Source organism: Saimiri boliviensis, chromosome 17 (assembly GCF_048565385.1).
Source record: "Saimiri boliviensis isolate mSaiBol1 chromosome 17, mSaiBol1.pri, whole genome shotgun sequence".
NCBI lineage: Eukaryota > Metazoa > Chordata > Mammalia > Primates > Cebidae > Saimiri > Saimiri boliviensis.
Genome location: NC_133465.1, coordinates 11,832,600 through 11,858,314, shown reverse-complemented (window position 1 = coordinate 11,858,314; position 25,715 = coordinate 11,832,600). Strand labels below are relative to the sequence as shown.

The window sequence follows — 25,715 nt, the reverse complement described above, 5'->3', positions numbered from 1 at the left end:
TGGCCCAGAATAAAGATCCAATTAATGCTCTTTGTAGAACACTAATTAAGTAGACTCAGGCCCCCTCCTCTCTTGACAGTCACTTTGCCAGCTCCTGGGAAAGAAGGAAACATCCAAGAAAGCACGGAAAACTCCACTCCCACTACATTGTGAGCTGTTCAAGGGCAGGGACCGGGTCTCATTAACTCCCCTCTCCTTGCACCAGTTGGAAAAGAGAAGACAGGAAGAGAAAAAGGGAAGAATGATTCCTCCTGTTGCATTCAGGAGCCTGCTTGTGTTGGCTCTGGGGAAAATCATCTCTGGGGTACTTTCAGAATATGACTGAGCAAGTGGGAGCTCTCCTTGCATGCCTTTTCTGGCTCTTCCTGCAGCTGCTTCCATGACTGTGGGCATCCCTCAGGCTCCCTGCCTCTGCCTTCTGCACTTCTCTTTGAGCACACATTGCCCCCACTCCCAAGGCTTCTGTTACTGCCTCCAAAGCTTCACTCACATCTTCAGCTCTAACCTCCCTCTAGACTTCATGTCTGCATTCCTAACTGCCTGTTTACTATTTTTTCTTGCTAACCCCAGGTGTCCAGATCCGAACTCACTGACAACTTCATCCCCTATACGTACTGGCTGTTTTCTCCGATTCCTTGGATTGTGTTAATAATACACTTCATTATTCTAACCAATGTCATCATTGGCTCTCATCAGCCATATTCAGTTAGTAAGGAAGTTTTTCCTATTCTTTCTTCAAAAGCTTTCATATCTCAACCGTCCTTTCTTTTCCCACTGACATCATCACCACTGGTCTCCACCTCTTTTCACTGATCTCCCCAGTTTCTCCCAGTTCTAATTTTTTAGATCCCACAAACTGACAAATCTGATGATACTACTGGGTTCATCATTTATTTCTACCTGGAGCATAGCACATGAAAATATTTCCCTCTCCAGCCGGCGCAGTGGCTCATGCTTGTAATCCCAGCATTACACTTGGGAGGCTGAGGCAGGCGGATCATGAGGTCAGGAGTTCAAGACCAGCCTGTCCAATATGGTGAAACCCTGTTTTTACTAAAAAATTCAAAAAGTAGCTGGGCGTGGTGGTGCAAACGTGTAGACCCAGCTACTCGGAAGGCTGAGGCAGGAGAATAGCTCGAACCCAGGAGGTGGAGGTTGCAGTGAGCTGAGATTGTGCCGTTACACTCCAGCCTGGGTGACAGAGTGAGACTCAGTCTCAAAACAGCAATAACAAAAACAGAAAATATTCCCCTCTCCTCCTCCTGATTGTAATATCCCTCAACTTCAATGCTGAGGCACAGCAAATCTGACATGACCATGGTGGGTCTCTCTACCAGGTGGCCTGTAGGATTTATCATTGTTTTGAGTTTTTCTGACTAAAATTTTAATAATGTTTTCACTCTTTCACAGCAAAGAGACAAAAATGACTGATAGTTCACAATTTACATGGCTGTCATATGTTCTATCAAGTCTTGAGCAGGTGCCAAAAATAGTTTTTCTCTGTTCAGCTGTGATTTTGTGGGAGGATATTATAATCTAAGAGTGAAACAGGGTTTTATAACCCATGGGTGCTATGCTAACACTCCTCTGCTCAACAATTTTCAGCCTCTTTTTCTGCCAAGAGGCTAAAGCCCAAATAAGTTCTGAGTCTTATCAAATCTTAATTAGTTTGGAGAGGATATCAATGTCGTTTAACCAAGTCTCATGTCCTTCGTAAATGATATCACAGATAGCTTTGGGCAAAGGAGGGCGTTTCACTCCTTGCTGTGTACATCCAGAATTTATGACTGTAAGAAATGATACAGGTGGCAAGTAGAAATGGGTCTAGACCCCTTCCTTCACGTCAGGAGATCATTCTGATATCAGAGACAGAAACACCAAGGGGAAAATAGCCTACAGACTTGAGATAAGAGCACTGTGGCCCTGGAGGAGGGTGGGCCCAAGGCTCCTTGCACCTCCTTAGCTTCAGTGAGTTAAAGACCATGTGTTTGATGCCCTGATAGGCATCCGTCCTTAGAATGGTGCCACTTGAAAGGAGGAGGAAATGCAGAGTGCTCTCAATCATCATCTCTCACCATGTGGCGGGATCTGGGTAGCACTGCTCAAAATCGGATGGTTATATTGATGATCACCTGAAAATCATAGAAAAGAAATTTTTAAAGAAGAGTTCAGGCATTCCACCATCTCTCCAACATAGCAGCCTCTCTCTTTACCTCTAATGTGCTTCTCTGACTTAAAGGAAGCACTTCTAAGAAAGGCAGAGGTCATTGTATTAGGCTCCAAGAAACGTCCCCTGCTGTTTCTGTCTCTCTCCTTCTGCAGCAGGGCTTCCTCTGTCACCATGGTGACCCACCCACATCTCTGGATGAGGCTAACCAGCTGTAGAGGCTTCATAGGGGTGGGTTGAAGAGAAGAAGAATGGAGAGTAGGGAGTGTTTGGCAGGTATGCATGCATGTATAGGGTAGGGGAACTAAACAGGGGAAGCAGATTTGAGTGGTAAGTATTAGGATATGGTAAACCAAAAAGAGGGTGCCCTGACTTAAGGTGCCTCCACTTTATAGGGGCTTTGATTTGTCTCTAGGTCTTTATACAGGAGGGCCTGGATGCACCCTGAGATTCAGCAAGCTGACATGAGCTGTCCACTGCTCGAGATCAGGAGTCCTGGACTTTAGGCTCTGTCCTGCCTTTAAATGGCACAGCCCAGTAGTTCAAAAGCATTTCCTTTATTAGTAATGCAAAAGCCCACTTAGATGGAACAATCCACACAATTAACACAGTTACAGTTGCCAAAGCATGAAGTTCAAGGCATTCAAAAAGCTTTTAAAATTGTTTGAATGAAAATGTGGCTGACCACTACAGTGCACTCCAGCATTCTATTATTGTTTCAACTGAACATTATGTTCTTGATTGTCATTGTTGCGTGTATCTGATTTCAACTAAAGCAAAGGGAAGAGGGGGCATGTGGCCTTTGCTTCGGATGACAGCCTTGTCTTCCTTGCAGTCTAGAATATCTGCTTTCGTTTCCTTGCATCTTGTTACTGAAGCCTTCTTCCCTACCTTTTGCCTTCTACTCTGACTACTCAGTCCATAGCTTCTTCACTATATCCCATTTCCCTTTCTATTCTGTAAATACCAGGGCTTCATAACGCTCAGGCATCTTTGTGAAGACCTCAGTTGTACACCAAGGTTTCCACCCGCTTGCTCAAATTAATAATTCTCAAATCTACAACTCTAGCCAGAGGTCCATCCTGATCTTTAGGGTTAGATTTTATGCTTATGGACACCCGCTTGAAATTCCTACCCTCACCCCAAATGATTAAGCCTCAAAGTGAATTCTTCATTTTTTTTTTCTGGTGTCCAGGCCTCTGTCCGTGGTACTGATGTTCTGTGGGCCCGTAATGTGAAACTTGTCACCATTTTCCTCTTTTCATCTTCCATATCCAGTGTATCCCAAAGTCCTCTTCCCTGTAGTCATCTCCTAAATCCAGGCCCACAATAGATCTTTTTGTCAAGATCTCTTTTAGCTCTACTCTCAATTTCCATACAAATCCTGTAAATTCCTACCAGAGAAAATTTCCCAACAGTGGAATCATCACAGTATTCCCTCGGTGAAGGTTGGACTCTAAACAGTCAAGCACACTCTCCATTGGGGGTGGGTTTGGGAAATAGGCCGGAATTTCTCCCATAAAGGTACTGTCCCTCCCCAAGACAGATTAGGTTAAAACCAGGAAAGAAACTTTGCCAAAGGTTGAAACAGTTCTACACTGGACCTGAATTTAAGCAAGAAGAGAGAATCTAGAGGGATTAAAAAAAATGTATTTTCTTGCTTGTCCTCCAGAAGCGAGAAGAGGACATTGAGGCTTTTGTTGTTGTTGTTTGGTTTATTTGCTCAGTTTTAAGCAATATGGTAGGATCACAGAGAAGTAGGAAAAACCCAAGTCATTGAATCTGGAGTTTCTGGAGAGTGGCAATTAGTAAGAAACACTTCTGGACTTCCATCTGAGGGTTTAGGTTTCACTAGGAAAGGGTTATTTATAATTCAGATTCACTTAATAATTGCTGAGAACCAATTATGCTTCTTGTCCTGTGCTAAACACTTTCACAGGTATTTTTAAAAACTCATCTTCACAATGATCTTCATTTAAATGGGGACTGAAGTAGAATGAATGTATATATTATTGACCTACCCTTTGCCAGACACTATGTAAAGCTCTTTAAATATCTTAATTGAAGTCTTTTTTGTAATATTTTTAACAGATGAAGTTATCAACAATATGTGCCTTGATTTACAAGCACAGTCCTTTTCCTTTAGTTTGAATCTCACTTAAAATGTTTCATTAGCATTTGATTTTTTTCTACCTTGGCATTAAGGAGAAGATTTTTAAGTTAAGTATAAGGATGAGAATAACCCTAAAATAACCGCTGTGATATTTTGTTGTATTTTCGTTTATTTCCTTCCCTGTATAGATGATTATATGAGCACTTACATACACCCTCATGCCCAACACCACCATCTAAATAATATTGCAGTGAATAATCTTGTAGATGTGTCATTTTGTACACAGACTGTAGTTCTCAAAATAAATTAAAATATCGTGATTTAATCTTCATGTGTATGCAAAATGACAACGGTATGAGACAATTGGCTGTGGAATTTTTATAGTAGTAAAAGTGATGAAACCACCTAAATGCTTATACATAGATGTACATATGCACTCAGATAAAAATATCTAGTTTTTGCTTATGTAGGCATGCTGCATATACTACTTTAATCTTCTTGATACCTAATGAAGAAATGAATGTATCTTGAATATATTTTCATGTTTTGAAATATTATTTGAAACATCTTATATGGTTTCACAATATTCTTTCTATAGAATATTCTCTATGTCTGTATATCATTTAAGCATAATATATTTATTTAAGCAGAATATATTTAAGCAGGTTCTCTGTTTTTGGTATTTAAATGTTTAAAAGTTTAATAATGTTACATCCAACAACCTGAGCATACATGTCTGGCCATGTCTCATTCCCTTAGCCCAATAACCAAAAGCAGCGTTTCTTAGTCAACACACTGTCAATTGTCTAGCGATGTAACAGGGTCGATGGATAGATTTCCTCATTCTGAGCCATTCATCTGTCTATTCCTGAGAAATACCTTATTTGATTCTGATGTCTTATTACTTCATTACAACACTGGATTCTATTTTCTTGTGATATATATGTGTATATATATGTGATATATATATATGTGTGATATATATACACATATATATGAAATATGTATTCATAAATAAAATTTGTATGTTTTGTGCTCACCCTGTCAAGTTTTTGTGCTGACCCTGCCAAGGTTTTGTAAAGCCAGGTGAATAACCTTCCATCTTTTTGCATGCTTTGAAACAGTATAGCATGAAGCATCTGTTTTTTGGATGTTTGGAGGAATGCAACAATAAAAATGTGTAGTGTCTTTTCAGGGGGTGGGTCCGTCTGTTGGCACAGAGCTAAAGACTTGGCTTGTGTTACTTCATCAATTGTACAGCAGCAATTTTGGGGGGCATATAGTGTTGTCATTGCCAGTTTAGAGATAAGGAAACTGAAGTTTGGGGAGTATGAATATTTTGCCCAATGTTGCATAGCTAACAGGTGCAACTGGGATGTGAACCCAGGCAGGCTGGTGGTAGGCTCACATCCTAAACTATGTGATGTTATGTATATTACCTTCCCATACTTGGCAACATGATCCTTGCATAGTGATTCATTCAAGCTTTCCAACTTTTAAATTCAATTTGCAATTTCAATTTTTCTTTAAAAAAATCCGGCCAGGCATGGTGGCTCATGCCTGTAATCCCAGCACTTTGGGAGGCCGAGGTGGGTGGATTACAAGGTCAGGAGATCGAGACCATGGTAAACCCCATTTCTACTAAAAAATACAAAAATTAGCTGGGCGTAGTGATGCGCGCCTGTGCTCCCAGCTACTCGGGAGGCTGAGGCAGGAGAATTGCTTGAAACTGGGAGGTGGAGGTTGCAGTGAGCCGAGATTGTGCCACTGCACTCCAGCCTGGTGCCTGGCAACAGAGCAAGACTCTGCCTCAAAAAAAATAAAAATAAAAATAAAAATAAATAAATAAAGATAAAAAAATCCATTGGACATTTTACACTTCATCAGCTTAAAACTATAATGTCACTCACAAAAATCTCCATATATGAAGTTAGATCCCCTTTCTTCTTAAACTTCTGTGTTAGTGTTTTCTGGATTAGCCATTTATTCATATTATTATTCTCTTTCACAGAATTACCTCTTATACATATCAGTTCTATAATTTTTTAAGTCTTCCAATCATTATTTTACACTTTTGAATTTGGTAATTCCTGCCTCCTAATTTTCTTTGTTTAGGTTTGGTATTGTTTTCTAATTTCCTGGCTTGAATCTTTGATCCATTTATTTTCACTTTTTTCTGTTAACAATGTAAGGTCTTTATGAATTTCTCTCTGGCACTATTCCATGAGCAACAATACACAGCGTTCTTATTGTTGTTATATCCTAAATGATCTGTAATTGCAGCCTTGGTTTTCTCTTTGACCCAAGAGTTATTTAGCAGCGTGAAAATTCAAAGTGTTTGGGTTTGTTCATTTGAACTTTTGCCACTAATTTTCTATTGTATTGTACTGTGGTCAGAGAGCAGAGCCTGTACAAGTTCTGCTTTTTGGAACTTACTGAGATTTCCTTTGTGGACTAATATACAATCAATTTTTGTAAGTGTTTTTATGAGTACTTAGAGAAAAGATATATTTCCTTTTGGTAGAGTACAAAATTGACATATATCTATGAAAGCAGATACCTGTTATATCTGTGAAATCCATTATTCAGTTTCTTTGCATCTTAATTCATTCTTTGCCTACTTAATCTGTCAAAGACTGAGGGCGATGTGTTAAGGTCTTCCACTACTCTTGTGTGCCTGTCATTTCCTCTTTGTATTTATTACAGAACTAGTTTTATATATTTCACAGCTACATTATTCAGCACAAAAAGCTCACAATGCTATTTGTGTCTTCTTTGTTGCATGTACCGTTTATCGACATTAAATAACCCTTTCTTTTTTTTTTTGAGATGGAGTCTCGCTCTTGTTGTCCAGGCTGGAGTGCAGTGGTGCAGTGGTGCAATCCTGGCTCACTGCAACCTCTGCCTCCCAGGTTCAAATGATTCTCCTGCCTCAGCCTCCCAGGTAGCTGGGATTTCAGGCATCTACCACCACACCTAGCTAATTTTTTTTTTTTTTTGTATTTTTAGTAGAGATGGATTTTCATCATGTTGGCCAGGCTGGTCTTGAACTCCTGACCTTAGGTGATCCACTTGCCTTGCTGTCCCAAAGTGCTGGGATTGCAGGTATAAGCCACTGCACCCAGCCCCTTTCTGTCCTATTTAATGCCTTCTTTTTGCCTTTAAGTCCACTTGATCTGATATTTATATTGCCAGCCCAGCTTTTTTTTGTTTGCACATGGCTGATAAACGTTGTCTATCTTTTTATATCTAACCTTTCTGTGTCATTTTATTTCATGCTTATCTTTTGGAGTGTGGTGTGTGTGTGTGTGTGTGTGTGTGTGTGTGTGTGTGTGTGAGAGAGAGAGAGAGAGAGAGAGAGAGAGAGAGAGAGAGAGAGAGAGAAGAGAAGATATTCTGTCTTATGTGGTACTTCATGAGTTGTCCAATTAGCTAAAAGACATTCCTCATCCTCATAGAATGGTCATTTCTTCATTGGAATATCTTTTCCTCTCTGCTATAGTTGTGTAGTATGATCATGTCATCTCCATGAAGCCCAGACACCAGGTGTCAAGCTACTTGACCAACTATGAGTATTTGACTTAACCTAAGTCAATTCAAGTTCCTACTCCAGAAACTAGAAATCATTATAAGAGAGAGTTTTGGTCTCTCTGTGTGGCTGTACTCATGACACATAAACTAGGTTGCTATGGGCAGTCATGTGGGTTTGGAAGAGATAAAGTCAGTCTTTAGAGACTGTGGCACATTGTGTTTTCCAAAAATGGCTACAGTTATATTTCTAGTGCCACATGCTCTCCCAGAACCTTGCTATCCCCTCATTAGATAGAATTTATTTTCCTGCTCCTTGTAACTGGAGGCCTTTGAGACTGCCTCAATGAATAGAATATAGCAGAAGTAACCTTGCATTTTTTTTTTTTATTTTTGAGACAGAGTCTCACTCTGTTGCCAGGCTGGAGTGCAGTGGCACAATCAGTCACTGCACCTCCACTTCCCAGGCTCAAGCGATTCTCCTGCCTCAGCCTCCCGGGTGGCTGGGACTATAACTGCCCACCACCAGGCTCAGCTAATTCTTGTATTTTTAGTAGACATGGGGTTTCACCATGCTGGCCAGGATGGTCTCAATCTCTTGACCTTGTGATCTGTCTACCTCAGCTTCCCAAAGTGCTGGGATTACAGGCATAAGCCTCCATGCCTGGCTAGCTCTCTTTCTTTTGACACACTTAGAACCTTAGATTCCAGCTACCAAGTTGTAGGGGAATCCAGACCATATGAAAAGGATATATGTAAGGGCTACTAGCCCCAGCTAAGGTCTCAATTGACAGCCAACATCCACTGCCAGCTCCATGAGTGAACAAGATTTCAGATGGTTCTGACCCACAGCCTTCTAGCTGTCCTACCTGAAAGAACCGGAATGGAGATGAGTCATCTCCACTGAACTTTGCCCAAGGCACAGATGTATAAGCAAGCTAAATGTTGTCTTGATTGTAACATTTTATTTTGAGATAGTTGTAGACTCACATGCAACTATAATGAATAATACAGAGAGATCCTGTGTACTCTTGGCTCAGTTTCCCCATTTTGCAAAAATACAATCCTATCTCAAAATCAGAATATTGGCATAAACAGTTAACATACAGAACATTTCCATCAACGCAAGGATTCCTCTTGTTACCCTTTTATAGCTGAACCAACTTCCTTCCTGCACCCACCCCTTCCTTAATGCCTGGCAACCAGTAAAGCATTCATTTCTGTAATTTTGCTATTTTATGAATGTTATAGAAATGGAATCATACAGTATGTTAACTTGGGGATTGGGTTTTCTTTCACCGAGCATAATTCTCTGGAGATTGTTCCAGGTGGTTGCATGTGTTAATAGTTCATTGCTTTTTACTGCTGAGTAGTGAATATTGCATGGTAGAGATGTATCATACTTTATTTATTTATTTATTTACCATTGACCTATTGAAAGACATATACTGTAGGTTGTTTTCAGTTTAGGGATATTGTGAATAGAGATGCTGTCGACATTCATGTGCAGGGTTTTATGTCCACATAGAGCTTCATATACCTGGAATAAATACTTAGGAATGCAGTTACTGAGTTGTATGGTAGTTGCATGTTTAATTTTTTTTAAAAAATCTTCCAGCTGTTTTCCATAATGACTGTAACATTTTACATTCCCACCAAAAATGAATGTCATTCAGTTTCTCTATATCCTGCCAGGATTTTGTGTTGTGTCTATTATTTTAAAAATTTTAGCTATTTATATCTTAGGTACATAGTGATATCTCACTGTGGTTTTAATGTGCATTTCCCTTATGGCTAATGATATTGAACATCATTTCACGTGCTTATTTTTCATTTATACATCTTCAGTAAAATGTCTCTTCATTACTTCTGCTCATTTTAAAATCAGATTGCATTTTCCTGTTACTTTTTGAGAGTCATTTTTATATCCTAGATATTAGTTCATTATTAGATATATGGTTTGGAAGTATTTTTTTCAGTCAGCAGCCTGCCTTGTCATCCTTTTTTTTTTCTTTTTTTGAGACAGAGTTTCACTCTTGTTACCCAGGCTGGAGTGCAATGGCGCAATCTTGGCTTACCGCAACCTCCGCCTCCTGGGTTCAAGCAATTCTCCTGCCTCAGCCTCCCAAGTAGCTGGGACTACAGGCATGTGCCATCATGCCCGGCTAATTTTTTTTGTATTTTAGTAGAGACGGGGTTTCACCATGTTGACCAGGATGGTCTCGATTTCTTGACCTCGTGATCCACCCACCTTGGCCTCCCAAAGTGCTGGGATTACAGGTGTGAGCCACCGCGCCCGGCTTGTCATCCTTTTAATAGACTCTTTTGAAGAGAAAATGTTTTAATTTTAAGTCTGATTTATCAATTTTTAAATTTTATACATTGTGCTTCTGGTGTCAAACCTAAGGATTCTTTACTATCTCAGTATCCTGAAAAAAAATTCTCCTGTTTTTTTTTTTTTTTTCTTAGTGCTTATAGTTTTATATTTTACATTTTACATTTAAATACATGATCAATTTTGAGTTAATTTTTATATAAGGTAGGAGACTTGCGTTGAAGTTTTTTTTCTTTTTTTGCTTATAAATATCCAGTTGCTCTAGAATCATCTCTAAAGAATCTTTTTTTTTTTTTTTTTTTTTTTACTAAATTGCTTTTCTACCTTTTTCAAAAAATCAGTTAGATATATTTGTATATTTGTGTGGGCCTATTTCCAAGTTTTCTGTTCTTTTCCATTTATCTATATGTCTGTCCCTCTGCCAATGCCACAGAGTTTTGATTACTGTTGCTATATGATGTTTCTTGAAATTGAGTAGACTTATCCTCCTACTTTGTTTTTCTTTTTCAGAATTCTTTTAGCTATTCTACTTCCTTTGCCTTTCCATATACATTTTATAATATTGCCTATAGCTAGAAAAAAACTTGCAGGGATGTTGGTAGGAACTGCATTGAATCTATACATTATTTTAGAGAATTGACTTCTTTTTTTTTTATTGCATTTTAGGTTTTGGGGTACATGTGATGAACATGCAAGATTGTTGCATAGGTACACACATGGCAGTGTGCTTTGCTGCCTTCCGTCCCCTCACCTGTATCTGTCATTTCTCCCCATGCTATCTCTTCCCACCTCCCCACCCCCGCCCCTCCCCCATTTCCCCCCAACGGACCCCAGTGTGTAGTGCTCCCCTCCCTGTGTCCATGTGTTCTCATTGTTCAACACCCGCCTATGAGCGAGAATATATGGTGTTTGATTTTCTGCTCTTGTGTCAGTTTGCTGAGAATGATGGTTTCCAGGTTCATCCATGTCCCTACAAAGGACGTGAACTCATCGTTTTTGATGGCTGCATAATATTCCATGGTGTATATGTACCACATTTTCCCTATCCAGTCTATCATCGTTGGGCATTTGGGTTGGTTCCAGGTCTTTGCTATTGTAAACAGTGCTGCAATGAACATTCGTGTGCACGTGTCCTTGTAGTAGAATGATTTATAATCCTTTGGATATATACCCAGTAATGGGATTGCTGGGTCAAATGGGATTTCTATTTTTAGGTCCTTGAGGAATTGCCACACTGTCTTCCACAATGGTTGAATTAATTTACATTCCCACCAACAGTGTAAAAGTGTTCCTATTTCTCTACATCCTCTCCAGCATCTGTTGTTTCCCGATTTTTTAATGATTGCCAGAGAATTGACTTCTTTACTCTATCTAGTCTTCCAATCCCTAAACATGGCATGCATCTATTTACATTGTACCATTTTAATTCCTTTGAAATTCATGTTATACTTTAAAAAACTATTTTCTCAGTGACTGTTCTTGGGATTACCTATTTGTCTTACCACATCAGTCTTTAGAATTAACTGATTCCAGTAGAATATAGAAACTTTGTTCTATTGCATCAAGGAATCCTCCTCCTTTGCCTTATCATTGTCATATATATTACATCTCTCTCTTTATGTATACATATGTTACACCCAACAATGTAATATAAAAATTATTGCTTTATACACTTTTATGTCTTTTAAAAGTTAGGAGAAGACACCAGAAAAATATATTTACAGAGCCTCTTATGTTAAACATATTTGTAATTTCTGGTATTTTAAATGTCTTCCTGTTTAAATTTTTTTCTTTCTTGATAACAAAATTTTAAATGTATTATCAGTGGAACTGTTACTTCTAATGAAAGTAGAAGCCCAATTCAGAAGACAGATGGAAATCAAGCTGCTCTAGGTGAGGTAGGGGTTGGGTGAGTAGGAGGAGTGCTGACACTCCATCCTAGATACTATTCTTTACACAGTGACCCTTGAGGTACCTGCAAGCAACCCTCAGGTCTCTCTGAAGTCAGTTTGGGAAACGCTACCCTAAAGATACCCTTAATTGACTGCTTTGATATGAGAATAATGTAATTTTCACATAGAATCATGTTGGCCCCCATCTGAAGGAGGTAGAGGAAAGCACTCAGCTTACACTTAGGCAAGAATGGCAAAGGGTTCCATGTGGAATCTTTCTTTTTATAATTTATGAAAATGTGTCAGTTTGAGACAACAAATAACTCCCTTTATCTCAGGGCAAAATAACTTTAGAAATTATTTCATCCTTCTGTAAGATGTCTTCAATACTGAATGACTCATCACAGCCAATATTCTAACGTTAATATGTGTGAATTCAAATGTGTGAACTCAGATGTGCTATGTCCTAATGTCCGTTTCCTTTCAGCCTGAACTTTCCTTAATATTTCTTATAACTCAGATTTGCTAGCAAATAATTTTCTCAGTCTTTGTTTGTATGAGAATGTTTTTATTTCACCTTCACTTTTGAAGATTAATTTTGCTGTATATAGAATTCTTGGTTGACAGGCCTTTTTTTTTTTTTTCTTTTAGCACTGTGAAAAGGTTTTCCCAACTGCCTCTGGCCACTACTGTTTTAGTTGGGAAGTCAGCCATTTGTTGTATTGCTGCTCTTCTATATGTCATGAGAAGGCAAGGGTGTATCCCAGTGCTCCAAATCCACTGAGTCTCTTTTGACCACAGTAGTGGTTGCCAGGACTCACAGCCTGTCCCACCCAGGTAGAACCTCTGTGTTGACTGATTAGCAGGGAGGGTGGAGCAGCTCTGGGCAAGAGTATCTAGAGCTAATAAACCCTCACTGTTCTTACCTGAAGTTTAGCAGTTGTTCAACCATAAATGCTTCTCAGATTTTTGTATATTTTTGGTCAATTTCCAGAGCACTGAAGAGGCTGTTTTTCTAAATTTTCTTTAGCTTCATAATTGCTTTATGAGGAAAGGATTTGCCAACTTTCTTACTGGGACATGACTAGCCTCACTGGGGTTCTAGGATTAGTCCCCCAATCATTCTCCAGCTTCCTAGTACCCTGGAGACCTCAGCACTCAGCCAAAAGATGTTAGAGGGAAATGGAGACAAAGGGGAAGCTCTGGTTGGGTCCCCAGCCACTAGGTAGCTTAAAAGCATTTTAAGATCTTTTGGTATTAGTAAAATCCCAAATATTTTTTAGGTTGAACATTTTGTGTTCTGGGAGAATGAGATCTGTGTTCAGATTTCAGACTCAGTCATATATATTAACAGTTAGAATATTGACTGGGATGAGTCATTTGGTATTAAAGACATCTCATAGAAGGCAGAAATAGGTTCTAGAGTTCTTTTGCCTAGAAATAAAGGGAGTTATTTGTTGTACCAGGCTGACACATTTTCAGAAATAAAAAAGAAAGGTTCCACATGGGACTCTTCGCAATTCTTGCCCTATGTATAAGCTCAGTGGCTTCCTCTGTCTCCTTCAGGTAGGGGCCAGCATGATTCTGTGTGAAGACCACCTTGTGCTCACATCAAAGCAGTCACTGAAGGGTGCCTTGAGGACAGTATTTCCCAAACTGGTTTCAGAGAGAACTCAGGGTTGCCTGGAGGTACCTCTAAAGGATAGTGTATAAGCGATGGAACGTCAGCACTCCTCCTACTCACCTGACCTCTGCCTCATCCAGAGCAGCTTGGTTTCCATTTGTCTTCTGAATTGGGCCTCTACCTAAGATTTCATTAGAAGAAAAAGTTCCTTCGGTCATAAACTTAGAATCTCTTGATCAGGTTCAGCTACTGTGTTTTACAGGAGAGAAAAGAGGTTCAGAGAAGTGAAGTAACCTGCTCAAGATCAGAGAGTTGGTGGCAGAGACAAGACTTTCCCAAGGTTGTATTTTATTCATTACACATCATTGTCTGAAAGCTCCCATGCTATTTACAAAATTTCTCTTGTGCTCCACAGACGACACTCCAAGAAGGTTTGTTTTCTGGTGTCTGTGCATCTCATTTCTTGTAGCCCCTGGGTGTTGGTATCTGGGTTCCATGAAATTCTTTCTCTGAACTCTGGAAGAATGGGTGTGGTTCTGAGTCAAGCAAGTTTTGAATCCTGCCTACTATATCCTTCCTCTCAGACATGTACCATGCATGTTAAAGGCGTTGAGAAGTCCAGCCATAAATAACCCATTTTATTAGTTATTTGACCATGGAGCATTTTTTTTTTCACCTAACACAGTCAGAGTGTAGACAGGAAACATCTATATCCATTTGGGTATTCTAGGAGGAATTTAACAAAAGGACTGCATTCAAAGGTGTGAGTAGATGTATGAAACCCCCAAGAGATACTGCAGTGCCCCAGGACTAGTAGACGTGGAGAGCTTTAGTCAAACTGGGCCTGAGTGGTGAAGGAAAGGACTGGCTTTTGGAACCCAAAGGCAGGGAGAACTGTGTATACAGAGCCCCCAGATCTTCAGCTGAGAGATATAGCCAGACCCCCATGAATGTACAGGAAGGTAGCCTGGGAATTAAGTGTCCCAGCTTCACTCTCCTCCATCTTTCTGCTCTCTTTTGGGGATTCCCATTTATCAAACCCAACCAGCAGCCACAGGATGGGAAAACCTAGCAAAGTAATCCACAGAGGTCAGCATCCAGGAGCACTGAGAAAGGTAGAGAGTTGATACAGAGGGTCAAATGGGAATTTCCAGCATAGATTTGTTAACCTGCCTTGACAAATGCTACCCTAGTGTACTCCAAAGATATCCTGTGGGGGTTTGGGCAGATGGTTTTCTAGGTAATGGGTGGAGGTCTGAGATGTGTGGGAAGATAGGTGTTGATGTGGAAGGGAGGAAAGCAGAATTCATGAGGTACACCAAATAGGAAGGCCGACAATTCTCTGATTTTGTCTAGGGCTCTTCTCTGTGGGGATGTGCATGCATTCTGTTAAGTCTGGCATCCTGTCTTTCTCTGGACTTATCAACTGATCATATCTCCTCTCCCTCAATTACCAGTCCCCCTCTCCTTCCCTCTTAGTGAGTCCTGGGCTTTGGCACTGGGCCCAGTTAGGGTTATCAGCCTTCCTGATGGATTGAGCTGGATAACAATTAGCACTCTGAATTCATTGATCGATATGCTGACAAGACCACAAAGTGACAAAACAATCTCCATTTGAGCTCCAAGGCTGTTTGCAGGAAGCAGAGAAGCAAGGTGGGGCCCCTCTTTTCACTGAGAGCATGTGGACCACCCGCAGCAGTTAACTGGTCTCCTAGAACCAGAACATTCCCCCTTGCCTCATCAGCCAAGAAGCTGACAGCGAGTTTCCTCACATTTGGTAGCAGGTTTAACTGCTAAGGGAGGTGGGCAGTTTCCTCTGTGGTACAAATAAACTGTGAGCATATATGTGAGTGTGCCTGTGTGGATGTCTGCATGTGTTTGGTTATGTGTGTGTTTGAAATGGGGAGTAGATGAAATAGAAAAAGGGTGATTTGGTGTCCAGCGTTCTTCATGATCATTCAATGACAGATATAGCAAGAGCAATTTCTGTTTAGTGAGTCAAAGGAAAGTTGGGGGTACAAATAAAGCCCAAAGGCATAAACAGTGGATGGATCAATGGGATCCTGAGAATATAAAACAAAGAGGTGGGATGGGCACAGTGGCTCATGCCTGTAAATCCAAGCACTTTGGGACGCCAAGATGGGTGGATCACCTGAGGTCAGGGGTTCAAGACCAACCTGGCCAAAATGGTGAAACCTCATCTCTACTAAACATACAAAAATTAGCTGGGCATGGTGGCATGTCCCTGTAATCCAGCTACTTGGGAGGCTGAGCCAGGAGAATTACTTGAATCTGGGAGGGGGAAGTTGCAGTGAACCAGGATCATCCACGGCACTCCAGCTTGGGCGACAGAGCATGACTTCGTCTCACAGCAAACAAAACAAAGAGGTGTTATAGATATGGCTATAAACTCTCATGTCTGGGAGCTGATCAACACACTCCAGGATTGCTATGATAACCTTGGAATTTCCTCCCTGCCTCTAGTCTCTGCCACTCTGTGTTCCCTCCACACACATGTGCTAGATTAGTCTTTCTCCAGTGCTATGTCATCCTGGCCTTGAGCCTGCAAGTATCTTAACTACCAACAGGTTAAAGTTTAGATGCTTAAGGCCAATGAGTTTTAAACTCTAATATACTTAAGCATTACATGAGGAACTGATTAAAAAGATTCTGGGCCTTCGTTGCACCCCGTAAATTATGATTTTGGAAGATCCGACACAGGCTTCAGGAATCAGCTTTTAAAAAGCATCTTAGGTGACTGCTGGAAACTGGCCCACACTTTGGGCAGTCCTGCAGGTGTGACTTCACTTTCAGAGCTGCCCATAGTCCAGGCCCATTTCATCTCACTCAGCATGCCAGGGACTCACATGGACTGGTTTTCTTCTGCTCTCCCCAAAACACCCGTCCACCTCAGTGCTTGCCTTGGGGACATCTTCCACTTGGATTGTTCTCTTTTTTGCTTTTCCCAAACTCTTCCAATCCTTAAAGATAAAACTCAGGTAGGCCTGACATGGTGGCTCATGCCTATAATCCCAGCACTTTGGGAGGCTGAGGCAGGCAGATCACGAGGTCAAGAGTTCGAGATTAGCCTGGCCAACATGGCAAAACCCTGTCTCTACTGAAAATACAAAAGTTCGCTGGGCATGGTTGTGGGTACCTGTAGTTCCAGCTACTTGGGAGGCTGAGGCAGGCGGATCACGAGGTCAGGAGTTTGAGATCAGCCTGGCCAACATGGTGAAACCCCATCTCTACTAAAAATACAAAAGTTCGCCGGGCATGGTGATGGGTGCCTGTAGTCCCAGCTACTTGGGAGGCTGAGGTAGGAGAATCACTGAACCCAAAATGTGAAAGTTGCAGCGAGCTGAGATTACATCACTGCACTCCAGCTTGGGTCGCACAGTTAGACTCCATCTAAAACAAAAAACATAACTCAGGTGTATCTCCATAAAGCCACACTCAAGTCCTCCAATGCAAAATGGAGTTCCTTGCTCTTCTGATAATTGGATAGTTTGTCACCACTGTCATTCATTTTCAGTGCTTCATCATATATTGCTTCTTACTTTTCTGTCTCATTCATTCGCTCTTTCAAAGTTTATTAAATACTTCTGCATGTAAGGCTCTTTTCCTCAACTATGTATGTACTGAATGTTTCTGGAGATTGAGTTCAATGACAGTGCTTTTGTGTTTACCTTAGCACAGTACTTCCTAGGCTCCTTGGAGGTACTTGCGCAGTTTTTTTGAATGATTAATAAATAAGTGGATCAACTCCTGAGGTGGCAGAAAATGAACAAGAGGCCATGGTGATAATACTGGATTGCTTATCTGACCTTCCTTCTTCTTGTTCTCTTCTTCCTAAGGCCCAAAGTGGCAGATGTTCTGTGCCTGTAGCAAGGTTCGTGGGTCATAGCATTTCCCGTGTATCTGAGTATGAGTATGTTGGAGGAAAGAAGGCACCTCTCCTTCCTTATCTCAAATCCAACCCACACTTGGCACTTCTGCTGGAAGATTAGTTGTCATTCTAATTCATCCCAACACAGCCCTTTTGAGCTTGGTGGCATGAAAAAGCCAATGCAGAGAGGCAGGCTTTTGACTCTTGGTATAAGAAGGTGGGATCCCTCCCGGTAAGACATGTTGGTTGCTGATGACGTTGCGAGGTCATTGATTCCTGTGCTTCTGTACAGTCTCTTGCTTTCCCTATTTTTCAGACTTGCCCCTTTACCCCAGAACCCCTGAGTCAGGGTCCCCTTGGAGCTGAGCAGTGAGTGCTCTTTTTCTTGAGAGCCCAGGTCTGTGTGAACTCCTCCTCCCCAGTGGGCCTGCTCTGCTTCCCCATTTCTGGCAAGGATGTTCATTTTCAATTCTGCTTGAAAAAAAATGTCATCACATGGATTGTCATGCCCACGCAGGGAAACAATGTGTCTTCTGCCAGATTCACTTAAAAAGACAAACTTTAGGGTTCGTTGGGAGAGCTGCCTGCCACCTGCTGTGATCGGCGTCTTCAGAACAGCTTTGGCTCATCTGAGCCTGGAGATGCTGGATCTGTGTTTGTTCTGCTTGAAGTTACTGTAATTACTACAAAAGACACATTTACCATTCTCTACTCAGCTCCAGGTCAGTAATCCTCTTGCTGGCAATAGGTAAAACTCTGGAATATCCTGAGAGCCATTTAAATCATACCCATGGAAAGACAACCTTCAAATGCCCTTGAATTGGTTGGGAGTGGGATCAGGTGTGAGCACCAGATGTGTGATGAGGTGGATCTGAGCAAGGGTGGGCTGGGCTTGGCTGCTGACACGGTGCCAGGCTGGACTGCAGGTGGAATCCCTATGGAGGCATAAGGCCTATGCCATTGCCTCCGAAGTGGGAGAGCTATGAGATTCTTTTGCATATTTCAGATTCTTTTCACCTCCACCCATGAGCAGGTGCCCCCACCTTACAATCTCTCAAGCTCCAAACTAGGTACCCAACATACCTACTTAACATCGCAAAACTCAACTCAAGTTGAAATATTGGAATGATAGAATGGTTGCTATTTTGAGAATGTGCAGCCTTTTGGGAAACCCCCAAATATCCCAGATACAGAGTAGATCCCCGCACAACCTGCATCTACCCAGTAATGCTATGAGTGTATCTGACATACTATCGTAGTTCCCTTAAGTAGTGGAATTTTCTGTGATCTAGGTCTGTGTTTAACCTTCACATTTGTTCTTCATATTATAATACCAACTGGAAAAAATTCTAATTCTGGTGCCTGGCCTAAGAAACCACACATATTGCCATCCCAGTATCAATGGAGCTTTATTGTGTATATAGGTATACACACATATATATGTATATAGATAGACACACACACATTGTTTCCCCAACAGCTACTATTTGTTTTTTTGGACATTGAAGTAATTTAGAAATATCATGCCATTGAACCTCACAACAACTCTGAGAGCTCATTTACATTTTATAGATGACATTGAGTTGCCCAAGGAGGTCACACAAAAAATAAGTAGCTGGACCCGAATTCAAATTCACACCTAAAGACACCAAACATAGTGCTCTTGATCCCCACACTATAATGTAGTTTTACCAGAATGTGCAAATACAGACTCATCTGCTGAGCTGGACAGGGTTTCTAGTGGGATCTAGATTACCTGCTGGTAATAAATGGCTGATACTTGGATGAAACTTCACACTGCATCTAATCTAGAAACCTGTTCTTACACTCACCCTAAAATCCCCTAAGGAGTCTGCCTCTGACTCAGCCCAGAGCAATGTAGCTATTCTTTGTTCTTGCATCTCTCTGTTGACAGCAGTCTCGTAGCATCACATTGCAGTCCTTCTTTTCCTTCACCTAAAGGCCATGATCCTATTGGAACGTGCAGCCTGGCAGAAACCAGCCACGCTGCTGGGGAAGGTGGTGAGACACAGAACAGGAGTTGGGCAGTGAGTGCTCTTTTTCTGGGGACCACCATGCATATAGCACTGATTCCAGGCAATGACTCCTGGCCTTTTGGACATGGGTGAACATGCCAGAGGTCCTCTGCCTTCTTATACCTGCTTTCCTGCACCATAGCCTTCTTAGAATACTCTCGGCACACAACCCCTTACTGATCTTTCCACTGAGTTCCTTTTACATGCTGTCATCACTTTCCTGAATCTTGTTTCTGTCTCCCTGGAATGCCTTTTCCCACATTACCACTTGCTCAATTTTTATCTATCCTTCAAGGCCCTCTAAAATGGCACCTTATCCACTGCAGCTTTTTCCAGTTCCCTCAGCTGCAGGTAATCTCTCCTTACTGTGAATCTCTTCTTTGCTGTGTCATTTCCTGGAAGTGCTTACCACTTTCTACACTGTGTTATAACTACATATGTACATGCCTTGTGTTTCCTAGCTAATTTTTTTAATGATGGCAGGTGATGAAAAATTCATCTTTGTGTTTCCTAAGGAGTCTAACATAGCTTCCACTCAACATGCATCCATCAGATAGATAAGGACGGCCATTATGCTGGGCATGTGGGGAGATGTGAACGTGGATCTGACCCAGTGCAACTTGCTCATAGTAGGTGCTCCATAAATATTTTTAAATGATAGAATAGGCCAGGAACAGTGGCTCACACCTGTAATTCCAGCACTTTGGGAGGCCAAGGCAGGCAGATCACTTGAGGTCAGAAGTTCAAGACCAGCCTGGTCAACATGGTGAAACCCTGTCTCTACTAAAAATACAAAAAAATTAGCCAAGTGTGGTGGCAGGTGCCTATAATCCCAGCTACTCAGAAGGCTGAAGCAGGAGGAGAATCGCTTGAACCCGGGAGGTGGAGGTTGTAGTGAGCTGAGATCATGCCATTGCACCCAGCCTGGGCAACAAGAGTGTAACTCCATCTCAAAAACAAAACAAAACAAAACAAAAAAGAATAAATACTTGTCTGTGCAATTGCAGAGTACATAAAATATTTTGAAGATTTTAATAGAGTAAGAATAATGAAAGGGAAGCTTCATAAAGAAAGTAAATTTTGAATGCAGCTATAAAGGAGACTTCATTTTAGACTGTGGGGAGAGAGGCCAAGGGAGGTGACTTTTTTCAGAGAAAGGAGGGCTAAGGAGAAAAAGTGAGAGAGAGACTGGAGCCTGAGTCATAGAGGGTTGGTAGGAGTGCAGATGAGAGGTGGTAGAGTGAGGTTAGATTATGGCACTTTAATGCCAAATTGACTTTGACTTTATCCTGAAAGGCTGTTGGTGGCATGACAAGGGCCTTGTTTGCTAAGAATTAACCAGTGGGAGGAATTAGAGTGAAGAAGGGAAATGCGTTGACAAGCTGCTGTAGAAATCCAAGTGGGAGGTAGTGGCAGCTGAATCAGCTCTGAGGTCTCTGTAACTTATAGTCTTTGTGGCTAATGAGCAAAGGACCAGGTAGAAGAAGTAAAGAGGACTGACAATGAGGATTTGATTAAGTTTCTTTTAACCAGAGAACTCATTCCTACTAGTTGTTGGGTACAGCATTTGTCTGAGGCATTTGGGTAGACTTCATGGCTAACACACACAGCTCAGCAGCAAAGGAAACAACCTGAAGTCACTGTTCATATTCACACAGTCTGCCAGATCCCTGAGAAGTTCTCTGGGAGTGGAAAGGGAGGAAAGTGGATACGGTGTCCTGCACCAACACACCTATTTCCAGGTAACCATATGCCCAGTGGAGAGGATGTGGAGCTTCCTTTGCTAATACTCAGGGAAGACGCTGGAGATCACTGTGTACTGAGAGGTGGAATATGTGTCATGAGGAAGACTGCAGGGGCTGGAATGAAAGAAAAAAAAAACCCCTGATAGAATGGGGAAGGCCATGGGCTCCCACTTTGGGAGGCCTTGGGCCTTAGATTGGTTTCAATTCAGAACTCTAATTCTGAAACTATAGCAAAATCCCTGTCTGTAGCTAACTTGCTCTGAGAATTGTGTATGTTTTTACTGAAATGCTCACTGGAGGGGAGGATGTGGGATCATAGGAAAATTTTCCAAAAAAGGAATTTGGGGGAAAGGCATTTACACACGTATACACCTGCACGTGCACAGGCGTGCATGCATGCACACACACGTACACACACACACACACACACACACACACTATTTGCTTTAACTTTATTTCTTTTTTTTCTGTTATTGACTATGACTTTATCCTGAAAGGCTATTGGTTGGACATTCTGAGAGAGAGAAGGAAGGGAAAGAAGGAAGAATCTATGCTCCCTGGGCACTAGGCACCGTGGTCTCAGAGCTCACAGATGCTTTCTCATACCCACTGTTGTACTTTGCTGCCTCATCAGACACTTACCCTCCACACCTTGGTGGGAATGGGGAATGGAACACGTGGCTTGATCTGCCTGCTGTCCCACAGAGAAGAGCCCAGTGCCTATTTCTTCCCTAATTCTTGCACCACTTACATCCCAGTTCAGATCTATTGGCTGGTGCTGGTCAAGTGACATGTGTCACTCCAAACTTCCGCTTCAATTTTCTCTCCACCCTATGAAAATTTCTCTTCTACATCATTATCTTCTATTATCTGACTTCTTTCTGAATTTCTTCTCATGTCCCCTAATTTCTCATATTTCCTATGCTTGGATTTCATGAGGCATTTCATTTTACGGATTTTATTTGTATTTGACAAATAATAAATTGTATATATTTATTTGGCAAAAGTGATGTTTTGATACATGTGTACATTGTGGAATGATTAAATCAAGCTAAATAACCTTATCCATCACCTCATATACTCATCAATACTGAATATTTAAAATCTAATCTTTAAGCAATTTTGAAATATACGATGCCTGGCTATTAATTATAGTCATCATTCTCTGCAGTGGATCACTGAAGCTTATTCCTCCCATCTAAGGCATTGTTTCTGAATCCATGCATGGAGCCACTGATTAGTGTCAATGTTACAAATGTGAAAGACTCAATACACTTTAGGGGCTGACTAGGTTCTTTACATATATTGCTTCATTTAATCAAATACAGCAACTCTAAGAGGTTGAAACTACGTAGTAGTATCCCCATTTTATAGATGAGAAAACTGGGGCACAGGACAAGTGCCCTGTCCAGGTCATACAGCTGTGGGTGCTGGCTGTGGGTAATGATGAACCAGACAGACCAACTAAAGAGCTGCCATCCTAACACTCACTAATCGTATCTGAGCTGTTTCTTTATCAATACTAATTATAAGACTGTGGCAAAACCCCCAATCTGTAGCTAACCTGCTCTGAGAATTGTGTGTGCTTAAACTAAAATGCTCACTGCAGGGAGGACATGGCATCATAGGAAAATGTCTCAAAAAAGGAATTTTGGGGAAAGGCATGTATACACACACACAGACACACACACACACAGACACACACACACACAGCAGTAACCTGCCCAGGTCACACAGCTATTGGTAATGGTACCAGGTGATGACCCAGACAAACTAACCACAGAGCCAGCATCTTAACCCTCACTAACAGTATTTGAACTGTTTCTTCATTGATCAATATTGCATAGTTGACTTGTCATGGTCATGTTCTACTCAAATCAGTTTCAAAAACAACTGAAAAAACTTTATTGGTCCACTGGGAATCCTGTCCCTACGAATACTGCAGTAACATAGCAGTCATCAGTGGACATCACCAATGGGGAAGAAAGAACAATGAATTAGTTCGCCATTTGCTGTGCAATTCCATTGTGAAGAAAGTTAGCTTGTTAGCTGGAGAAATGTTGGCCATCATTACAGAGGTTGGCTGCCTTGCTCTGAAACTGCTTGCTTTGCTTGTGAAAAATTTACACAGTGTCTTCTTTTCCTCATAAGTATGAAAAGCCTTCCACAAAGAAGAACATCTTAAATAAATGACTAACCTTGATAACAGACATGTCAGGGCTGCTGCTAGAACTTTGTAATGCGGTATTCTGAGACATTCCTTCAACTGTGATCAAGCAAGGGACATCTGAAGGAGGCCCTCCATTTCTCTGCTTATTTGCTGGGCTTCTGGGAGCAGCTGAGTATTTCTGTCTCCCCTCTAAAACAACTCCAGTTGTTGCTGGTTTTTATGTCTAAAAACTCTATAGTTAACATGTATAATTGTTGAAAATCTAGAAAGTAAAACTGAACAAAAAAGAAGTGTATGTGTATTTTTTTCCACACACAAAAAAAGAATGCTGAACAAACAGAGAGGTGCTTTTTCAATAACAAAATACTGTCACTGTTTTTCCAAGTCAATAATGGACACTTCCAAGAAGACTGTCAGTGGTAGCTTGGCATTCAGCTACATCAATACATCGTAACTTGTGTGTGTGTATGCGTTTTTTTTTTTTTTTTTAAACCAATCCTTATTGTCAGGTTGTTTCCATTTCAATGGTGTTATAAATAAGCCTCAGAACAGGCAGAACTTGTATGTCCTTAATTGTTTTCCCTAAGGAAAATTTCTAGAATCAGAATGTAGAGGGGTTCTAATTTAAGGGTGTCAGAAATGTGCTGAATTAGAATTCTGATTCTGAGTGACAGTACCATGCCCATCTCCCTTCACCCTGAGCAGTAATAGGTGTTTTTTTCATTTTGTTTTTTTCACTGGCAACTAGAAATGTATGCACAAATATACTTTGTGTTTCATCAATAACTAGTGAGATTAATCATTTTGTCATTTCCCTTATCTTTGATAGGAGAACTAGGTTTCATATATGTTTGAATATATGTTGAATATGTTTGATAATTTCTTTACCCATTTTCCCCCATTAGGATCTTTATCTTTAATTTTTCTTAGAGAGTCCTATATATAAAGGACATTGATGTCCCATCTGTCACGCATCATAACATTTTCCCACAAAATCATTTGTCTTATTTAATTTTTTGACTCACAAATCTCTTACATTCAAATGTAGTCAGCGTTATCAGTATTTTCCTCTATGGTTTGTCTCTCTGGTAATTTTTAAATTTATAATCCACAAAGCAATTTTTGAGCAGGGACTTTGGACCTAGTGTAGGGATAGGCTGAAACAGATTGTTCCCGTTCCCAGGTGGGACACATATTGTTTTTCTTATGCTTGGCATGGTTTCACTTTTGACATCTTAGTATATATGGAATTTGTTTTGTTTTACATCATGAGATAAGAATTTGTTAAGAAATAATACATATGGGTTCTAATGTGGCCTTTCCTCATTTTTATGTCAATTTGTTTTAATCCTATACCAAATAATGAGCCATTGAGGAAGACAGCACAGTTTGTCTGCAGAGCATCTAGGCTGCTTACATTACAGGTGGTAAGAAAGAGTTGCCCAAAGATAGATGTGTTGAGTGAACTATGAACTTACACCCAGAAACTATTCCATAGTTTTAAGACTATTTTCATAGGAGAGTAGCAACTATGCAAATCAAGATTTTGACTGTAAAAATATCTGAAAATAAGCAGCAGCTAACTATAAAAGGAGAACCAAGCTGGATCTGGTGATGTCTGTGTCCTACAGGCTTCTATCATTGGAGTCTGTTGCCCAAAAGCATCTCCTTGGGTCTTGGGTACCACCTGGGGTAATTGTGAATGCCTGTGTTGCTGTCCCCTGGGTTGCCAAAATGTGCACATAAGTATCAGCCAGTTCTTTCTTATTAAGTGACTATTTCCACTCAATTGGTCTGTGTCTCTGTGGATATCGACAGTCATCATGGAAGTGTGTATTACTGACTTGGAAAAACCATGACAGTATTTCGTTATTGAAAAAGCACATCTTAGTTTGTTCAGCATTCTTTATTTTTTTGTGTGTGGAAAAAAAATACACATACACTTCTTTTTTGTTCAGTTTTACTTTCTAGTTTTTCAACAATTATACATGTTAACTATAGAGTTTTTAGACATTAAAACCAACAACAACCAGAGTTTAAGAGAGGAGACAGTGATACTCCGCTGCTCCCAGAAGCCCAGCAAATGAGAAAATTCAGTACACATACAATTTCATGCTGCCTATTCTGTCTTTTTTGGAACCACTGTTTAATCATTACAATTTTATATTACGTTTAAATATCTAAATATCTAGCAGTGCAACTGTCCATCTGTATTT

At 40.8% G+C, this 25,715-nt stretch overlaps 1 protein-coding gene across 3 annotated transcripts in view; it reads right to left on the bottom strand.

Moving 5' to 3' along the window:
• The window catches only part of SHISA6 (shisa family member 6), a 335,080-nt gene that overhangs the window by 10,992 nt on the left and 298,373 nt on the right, over positions 1-25,715 (bottom strand). The window contains exon 4 of one of the 3 annotated variants that reach the window (XM_010339860.3): positions 2,076-2,132. The exons of the other annotated variants lie outside the window; for them this stretch is intronic. Coding sequence (XP_010338162.3) covers positions 2,076-2,132 — 57 coding nt within the window. The remainder of the gene's footprint in view (positions 1-2,075; positions 2,133-25,715) is intronic. 3 annotated transcript variants of the gene reach the window in all.